Source organism: Sinocyclocheilus grahami, unplaced genomic scaffold, assembly GCF_001515645.1.
Source record: "Sinocyclocheilus grahami isolate Dianchi unplaced genomic scaffold, SAMN03320097.WGS_v1.1 scaffold1810.1, whole genome shotgun sequence".
Classification (NCBI taxonomy): Eukaryota; Metazoa; Chordata; class Actinopteri; order Cypriniformes; family Cyprinidae; genus Sinocyclocheilus; species Sinocyclocheilus grahami.
This window is the reverse complement of record NW_015506989.1, coordinates 151,381-160,525: the sequence shown is the minus strand read 5'-3', so window position 1 is coordinate 160,525 and position 9,145 is coordinate 151,381. Positions and strand designations below refer to the sequence as shown.

The 9,145-nt window shown below is 38.6% G+C and overlaps 1 protein-coding gene across 1 annotated transcript; it reads left to right on the top strand.

Moving 5' to 3' along the window:
- The first annotated feature begins 706 nt into the window (after window positions 1-706).
- Window positions 707-8,733, top strand: LOC107572759 (endonuclease G, mitochondrial-like). The gene is made up of 2 exons (XM_016259197.1): window positions 707-1,301; window positions 6,995-8,733. The coding sequence occupies exon 2, from the start codon at window positions 7,395-7,397 to the stop codon at window positions 8,430-8,432; it is 1,038 nt and encodes a 345-aa protein (XP_016114683.1). The 5' UTR covers window positions 707-1,301; window positions 6,995-7,394; the 3' UTR covers window positions 8,433-8,733.
- The last annotated feature ends 412 nt before the right edge of the window (window positions 8,734-9,145 follow it).

Here is a 9,145-nt window from a genome sequence, read left to right as displayed (position 1 = left end):
CATACTTGCAACATTCCATCATGCAAATACTTCATGAAAAATGTATGTAAATATTATGTGAAATAAACTTCTTTTGATACAATTATGCTGTGTCACTGAATAAGACTGCACGAGCAAATAGGACCTATATATATATGAGAGAGCGAAAGATACCATGCTTCCCGTCCGCATTCACAGTGAGACTGAGCGCGAATGCTTAAAGGATAAGCGATACCTCTTCCTAAGGTGCGCCACTAATTAAGACCCCACCTACAACAATTGGTAGGAACTCCCAACTGGAACCATTGAAACTAAACATGAAATCGCAATTATCAAAAATAAACATTATATACAAGTTTTGATGAAGTTAACACTTTCAAAAAATATCTTTCAACACAAACAATATAAAATAATATCCTATAAAGTAAATGATATTAAATAAAATATAAAAGTCACAATCAATTGGCTACACCAGCATGAATAATAACGAACAAGACATTCTAGACCTTCCTTACTGTTCTGAGTGCATATTACGTTAACAGTGGAAACCTTTTTAAGCTTGCTGTCATCATCTGCAAATTACATTGAATGTTCAGGTCGAACTGGCCACTCACATTGTGGCTTCAGCAGGAAACTAGGTCCTTTGATCCAGTTTTTGCTTCGATCAATTGTCCGCATTTAGGCCTCTCGAAGCTTGGTCCACAGGATTATCTGCAGAGCTCACATACCTCCATTGAGAAGGTTTGGAAGCTTCTCTAATTAATGAGACTCGGTTTGCAACAAACGTCTTGAATCTTGTGGAGTCGTTCTCGATATATCTCAGCACTGTGGTGCTATCAGCCCAAAAATTTGACTCCTCAAGATCGATTTGAAGCTCCTCTCTCAGCATCCTATCCATTTTGACTGCGATGGTGGCTGCTGTCAATTCCATTCTTGGAATAGTAACCTGCTTGAGTGGTGCCACTCTGGACTTTCCCATCATGAACATGCAGCTCCGTTGATCGTGATCATTTGTCAACAAGAGGTATGTGACAGTCCCGTATCCGTTCTTGCTAGCATCTGCAAAGTGATGCAATTGAAAGGTCTTGACATGCCCGAACCCTGCAGGTTTAATACATCTACTCACACTGAAGTTTGCAAGTTTATGCAAATCTTCCAGCCAGGACAGCCACCTCTTAGCCTTTTTCTCTACAAAATCCTCATCCCATGCTATTTTCTCTCTATACAGGTCCCCCAGAATGAGCATTGCCGGTTGCACAAATGATGCTAGGAACCCAAGAGGATCGTAAACTGAGCAAACAACTGACAATATACCTCTTCTGGTAAGCGGTTTGTTTTGCACTTCAATCTTGAAATTAAACTTGTCGTTCTCCGTACACCATAGAATTCCCAGTGCTCTTTCCATGGGAAGCAACCCGCTGTCCAGATCTAAGTCTTTCACGTCAGTGGCTCGTTCCTCTTCAGGTATGGACGAAAGTACAGTTCTGCTATTACTAGTCCATTTTGTCAAATGGAAGCCACCTCGATTACAAAGCGCTCTGATGTCTCTTGCAAGAATGACTGCTTGTTCTTCAGTTGCCACTGATTTAAGGCAATCATCAACGTAAAAAATTTTCAAGAATGTCTGAGCTGCTTCTGGAGTAGTGTCGTTGATTCCATCTTCTGCTGTCCTTTGAAGAGCGTAACAAGAACGACTCAGTGAAGAGGTTGCACCAAACATGTGTAGCATCCTGTACTCCTCTTCATCTTGATCCAGGTTGCCGTCCAGCCACCAGAGGAACCTCAGGAAGTCCGCATCCTCAATAGGTACTCGAACCTGATAAAACGTTGATTCAATATCAGCCCTCATCGCACACAGAAGAGCATACGCTACCTGCGTTCAGCTCATATTCTCCAAAATGGTGCTACGGTGATGCGGAGAGACACAGAGGAGAACAATTGTTGAATAAAGTCGTTATTTTATTTTTCTTTGTGTACAAAAAGTATTCTCGCCGCTTCATAACGTTACGGTTGAACCACTGATGGCAGATGGACTATTCTGACTATGCTTTTCATACTTTTCTGGACCTTGACAGTGTAATTTACTTGGCAGTCAATGGGACAGTCACAAGCCTCCCAGTTTTCATCAAAAATATCTTAAATTGTGTTTCCGAAGACGAACGAAGCTTTTACGGGTTTGGAACGACATGGGGGTAAGTGATTAATGACAAAATTTTCATTTTGGGGTGGAGTATCCCTTTAAGTCAATAAAGTTGACCAAATCTTCAAATGTGGCTCTTCTTCCATTTCGTTGCTGGACATCAAAGGCTGTTTCTCCAACGTTCTCTGAATCTGAAAGGAAGTTTTGAAATTACTGTTCTCATGTTTGTTGGATTGTTCATCTCATCCATGAATTCAACATCAGCCATGGTATTTCTACATCCAATAAGGAATAAGGCGTAGGTCTTCATTCCCTTACTGTCCTCTGCTTTGATTTGTGGCCATTTTAGAGCTTTCTCAAGGTAAGCTGTAGCTATCTTCAGCTCATTGCCATAATGCTGCTGAAGGAGACATTTAGCTTCTTTATATCCCTTAGCAGGACTCATATGTTCACAGCTGCGAACAAGAGCTTGTGGTTCACAATTTGTGAACTGTTCAAGATAGTATAACCTGTTATTAGTTATTAGTCTTGTTATCAATCACATGCTCGAATGCCCTTATGAAAGAAATATAGGCAAGAGGATCTCTAGAGAATATTGGTACATCTCTTTGAGGTAACTGGAATAAGCTATGCTGCTTTATCAACAATTCAGTTATCTCATTTTGGCGTTGCATCACTTTGAGCTGATATCTGCCATCATCAGTTGACTGTTGAGAGTTACCATGATCTGTGGTTTGTTGAGATGGTCTCTGGATAGAGCTCCAATCATGGGTGCTTGACATAGGCTCAGACTTTCTACATGGGTTAGATATTGGCTGAACTTGACGTTCCTTTCGGCCTTTGAATGAATCACCAGCTTGTGACCCAGTCTGTGACCTGTAATAATCATTCATGCCATCTTGACCGTCTTCATACTCTTTTAACACTTTGAGTTCAGCATTTGATACAGCAATTTCTGTATCCAGTTCAAGATGTTCTCTTTTGGCTTTCAATCTCAACTCTTCAGCCTCTAATTCTTGCCTCTTTCTTAAAGCAGATACCCGGGCTAAAAGTGCTGCACGCTTAGCCTGTGCCTTGACACGAGCAAAACTGGTTGAAGATGCCACAGAACTACTTGTCACAGATCCACTTTTCCTTCCATCACGAGGAGCCATCACTTCTGACACACTATCACTTGGTTTGACACCATCGTCGTCTTCATCTTGAGGTTAATGCTCATCAGACTAATTTCCTAAACTGCTGAAAATGTTCAATCTTGGTCTGATCTTTTTCCCCATCATCATCAGACAACATGAGTAACATTTCAGCATTCAACTCTTCAAACTGACATAAGATCTGGCAAAAGACATTCAGTTCCTTTTCAACAGTTTTCACATCTTCTCTGTCTTGCATTAATCGGTCAATGTCCTTCGTTTTGCGTGTTAATTGTGCCAGTTTCCCTTGTCTTTTATTCTTAAATCGATTAATTTTCTCGTCAGCTGCCTATGCATTAGGCTTTGGGGATATGTAAAGTGGGAGGAGTTGGAGTTGGTGCACCGCTGTAATACCAGTGTACTTACATGGTAACTCCTCAGGAACTGTCCACTTAATATAAAGTGTAACATTCTGGACACCAACCACAATTTATATGTAAAGCCTAACTTACTGGCCACTGCTGTGTAACATCAGAGTAATTACATGATAAATCTAATCTAAGTATAACACTTCCTTTAACAAAAAGTGCTGTTAGTCCTGTTACACATTTGTACTTACACATACCATTCAGTGGGCTGTTACATATGTGTAGTTACACAAACATTACAGCTGTAAATACTATGTACCAATGTGTACTTACACTGTGGTTACATACTACATACACATCTTGTTACTATGTAAGTACACAGGTATTAGGGACACTTAATATAAAGTGGAACCCAATAATTTGTCTTCTTGTTCTCTCGGGCAAAGAATTGCCTCGGGTTTTCGTTCAAATTTCAATCGTTTACTGGATGTTCTTGCTCAATAAACAGAACCAAAATAAAGACCGGTCAAAAAACTGTGTAGCTCCGTCTTTCTTTCTTTCTTACAAAAGGGGCGCCAAAAAAGGCGCTTAAAGACAGTCCAATAATAAAACGAAGCAAACCATTACAGAATAAACATGGGAGGGTTTTTAACAAATATACATATACATCCAAACACATTCAAATTATACCTACTCATGCACTTCTAACTTTAATGTTAAATGTAATTATTCAAATTATGGCTCTTACATGCTCTATACAGCTGGGTTCATCAACCATAACTCCTTCCAGGATCGCCAGAAACCTTGGAGTTGTGATTGATGATCAGTTAAGCTTCACCGACCACATTGCTACAACGGCCCTGTCCTGCAGATTTGCCATATACAACCTTAGGAAGATTAGACCCTTCCTGTCAGAGCAAGCCACACAACTTTTTGTCCAAGCTCTTATTCTCTCCAGACTGGACTATTGTAATGCTCTCTTGGCGGGCCTTCCCGCATGCACTTTCAAGCCTCTGCAACTGATCCAGAATGCAGAAGCGAGAGTGGTCTTCAATGAGCCAAAAATAGCTCACGTTACTCCTCTCCTCATCAGGTTGCACTGGCTACCAGTAGCAGCTCGCATCACATTCAAGGTACTGATGCTTGCCTACAAGACAACCACTGGCGCTGCACCAATATACCTAAACTCACTAGTTCAAACTTATGCACCCTCCAGAAGCCTGCGTTCTGCAAGTGAACGGCGCCTTGTGGTGACATCCCAAAGAGGCACAAAATCACTCTCACTGACCTTTTCCTGGACTGTGCCCGGCTGGTGGAATGACCTCCCGATCTCAATTCGAACAGCTGAGTCTTTAGCCATTTTTGAAAAAACATCTAAAGACATATTTTTCGCCAGCACCTGACCAACTAATAGTAGCACTTACCTATTCTGTTCTGTTCTATTCCATTCTATTATTTAATAATAAAACCTAGCTCCGTGTACTGTGCTAGACTGAGACTTGTCATGGCACTTGTATACTGTTGGTCTCTCGTTGCTCTGATATATTTTTGGACAAATTGTTCTCATTTGTAAGTCGCTTTGGATAAAAGCGTCTGCTAAATTATTAAATGTAAAAATGTAAATGTAAATAATAATGGGAGTTTTTTTGAGAGTGCTTAAATTTGTGCTAGACTGAAGTCATTGGTAATGGAAATATTGTTGGTTGGCTTTTGGTAGACATATAATTTATTCACTGTTTAAATAATGTGGAAATTAAATAAAGGTCCCGGCCAGGATTTTAATATTGCCTAAAATAGCCAGGTTTCGGCTGTTTGCACTGTGCAGGTTGATCGTTGTGTGACATTCATGAGAGCTATAGAGAGCAGAGCAGACAGCTCCTTATACTTTTGAATCGCTCTCACACCTACTTTGGTGTCTTTTTTGATCGGTGTGCAGCGACGCTTCGAGTCAAAGGAACGAACAAACACGTGCACATATTTGCATCGCTTTGATCGTTTCCTGTAGATCTCACCTTCTCACGCGCAGCCCCACGATTGGTCGATTATGTACAATACCTGCATGTTATTGGTCAAACTGCTTTGGATGTTTTAGGCAATATTAAAATCCTGGTCAGGAAGTGTCCCGTATGAACGGCGCATATGGCCACCCTATATTAAAAGTGTGATCATGTTAAATACAAATTAAGTCCTATTAAAATATTTTGAAGTGACACCCATATCTGTTGCTTGCCTAAAAATACGGTTTATGTGTGTAGTCTTTTAATTTGTTTTAAATATGTTTTATATTTCTTTTACAGCACTTTGGTTTTGACATTTGTTGTTTAAAATGTGCTTTATAAATCAATAAACGAAACTATAGTGCTGTGAAAATAATAATAATAAAAAAGCTTAAAACACGGCTATGGCTGCCGAAAAAACAAACAAACATGAAATTAAAGTAAAATATCATAATTTGAATAAAGGGCAATAAACATCAACAGAAATTTCCATTAAACATTTTACAAAAAAACATTATTATTTTACATGTTTTTCCTGAGTTATTACTAACAAACCCATTCACTGTAAAATGTGCATCTTTTGCAGTTAACCAGAACTAGCACACATGCATAAATGAATGTAACTCTATGTACTGCATCAGTATATACAGAGTTACTGCCTTTAAATAAAGCAACACGCAGCAGAACATCGATGTTTCTTGTTCGCCACCACACATTACATATATATTTTCATGTTACGTGCACAAATAAAAGCCTAAATAAAAGTGTGTTGAATTTCTACCTGTGATAAATTAATTTATCCATTTAACTGTGGAATTGAATGCCAGTATGAATATTAATATGATGTGATAGACAAATAATTTACACATAGCCTATTTGAATTGCACATGGCAAATATTTTCTTGAAATAATTTGTATTCTTCATATTACTTGGGTATTTAAAGATGTAATGGAATAAGTCTGAATGAAAACGTTCTCCTGAAGTAAGATCTGAGGGTTTGAAACTTCCGAGTCGGATCACTGTAATGTTGATCAATTTTCAGTGATAGTTTAGTTGTCATGTCGTGGCCTGATTCACTGATACCACTCAGTCTGATCTCTAAACAAAATGTTTAATTTTACTATTAATTTCTCATGCCGATATTTCTGCAGGAAATTTGGATTTGTTTTTACAGTGTACCACTGACCTATAATAATGAAGATCAGTGCTGTCTTTGAATATATATTTTTGGATGTGTTTGTGTAACAGAATTGATGTAAAATCAGAGCAGCAGACGTTTCTGTTTGATCTGACAGATCTCAGTCTTTACTGCATCGACTTCAGTCCTGACTCCTGAATTAACAGAATTGACACAAAGTTTTTTTTTTCCTCCCCAGAAGCACACATTACTGTATATTAGCCCCGAAGAGAAGATTCTTGGTTGAAGATGCTGGAGAACAAATAACAGCAGATTAAGACTCAAGATCAAGACTGAACATTTCTGTTGCATCAAGATGTCTTCTGAAAATGGCAAAAGCGAAGAAGGGGGAAGAAACCCACCTGATGCCAGTTTATATCACATAGCTAAAGATTTATTAGCATTTTTAAATGGGTTTGATTGCTTACGTGAAGCTAAAAAACAGGTTCTAGGGAAAATGACGATTAAAACACTGCATGAACATTGGAAAGCTGATGTTATTGAAGAAGCTTTTAACGTAACAAAATTAATGGACAAAAAACACCAAGCACACTGGGCTTTTGTGACAATGGTGCAGGTGATGAAAAGTTTAATTTGTGATGAATGTAAACAATATCCAGCACAGGAGGAATCGGGTGTTGCTGGGGGGTGTTAATAAGCAGCATTCTGGAGGAAGCCACCAAACATCTAGCTCTGGGCAAACAGGTGGTGTCAGTCAGAGCTGCACTGGGACACCAAATACAGTCCGGAGTCAGAGCACTGGGAATAATCCCGCTGATTCCAATAGACATGACAGGCCTGCTGGAGCATTAATAAATACACAAAATAATAACTGTAGGGAAACCATCTACATACGTATCCCACGCTTTTTAATGATTCACAATGAAGAAAGAGTAGGAGAACAATTTAGAAACATCGAATCTCGCTATAAATTAATAGATGGAGTTCCTGAAACTGAAAATATGTTTAATGAAATAAGGAAAAGAAAATCTTACGTCATGTCCTTCAACCATCAAACCAGGAATGCTAACTGGGTGTATGAGATACTGAACAGGGATACTACACCTGAGAATCCTGCGGAGGCATCACCATTTAGACAAACCTATCACAGAGGTCATCTCGCTGCGGCTGCCAATCACTGGTGGTGTTGGGAAGCCATTGATGATGCTAATGTGATCGACAACAAAGTACCACAGCATAGAACTTTAAACACAGGCCCGTGGAGAACGTTGGAGCGTGACTGTCGAGAAGCAGCCACAGCTCAAAATAATATCCGCAATGTCCATGTGTACTCTGGACCACTTTACCTAAGAGATATGGTTCCTCGAACGCTGGAAGGGAAACGGCTGCCAAGCCACTTCTTTAAGGTGATAATTGAGGAGAATGAGGATGGGACAGTAAATCAGCTGCAATGCTGTAAGATGCCCAATGGGAATCTCCCTGGGGAAAATCTAAGTACAGATATTTACAGGACCATTGAAGAGATTCAGCGAAACTCTGGGCTGACTTTCATAGAACGCAGACCCAATGTGGGACAGAATGCAATAGCCAGTGAAATCACAGTGACATTGCGTGGAGAAGATGGAAACGTGCAACGTGCTGCTAATATACAAGTCACAACAAGTCCATTAGTTTAGACAAACACACTCCATGATAATGCTTACATGTCTCTTTCTTTCTTTACAAAACTAAACTTTATTATTATTATTATTATCATTATATACATATGACTTGAGCCGTATAGCACAGAAAAGAAACCAACAAGTGTCCAGCAGATACAGAAACTTCAATATTGTTTAAAAGTCGTCTCATGTGGAAACATTATGACATTTTTGAGGACTTTCCTGTTATTCTAAAATCCTACTTTAAACGTATTCTAATATGTATTTAATTACTTTTGAGTGTTTTGTCATTTGTAATTTTCTACACAGAACATTACCAGATGCTATTTGTAATTCATTAGTTAATTACAGAGACTGTATTTTGTATTTAAAAAAAAAAAAAAAAGACATATATTCCATATAATTAATTCCCAAATAATTCAAGAACTTTTTTGGATTCAGAGGCGGATTCATCTTAATCCACTCATGTTTGAATCCAATTTAAAAAAAATTAAAATATGTAATATACATGCATATATATATATATAAGCTAAATATTTAGCAATATACACTGTTAGATATTGCTCACTGAATGTCATTACTTTACAAAAGAACAGGTGACATTACCTTTTATTTCTATGGATAAAATGACATTTTTATAGAGGCTGTATGTAAGCATTTTCATGTATTACTCACTTTTCATTGCCAGTGAGTGAACAGCTTGTGAGGAAACGTGAAACAGGAATCCT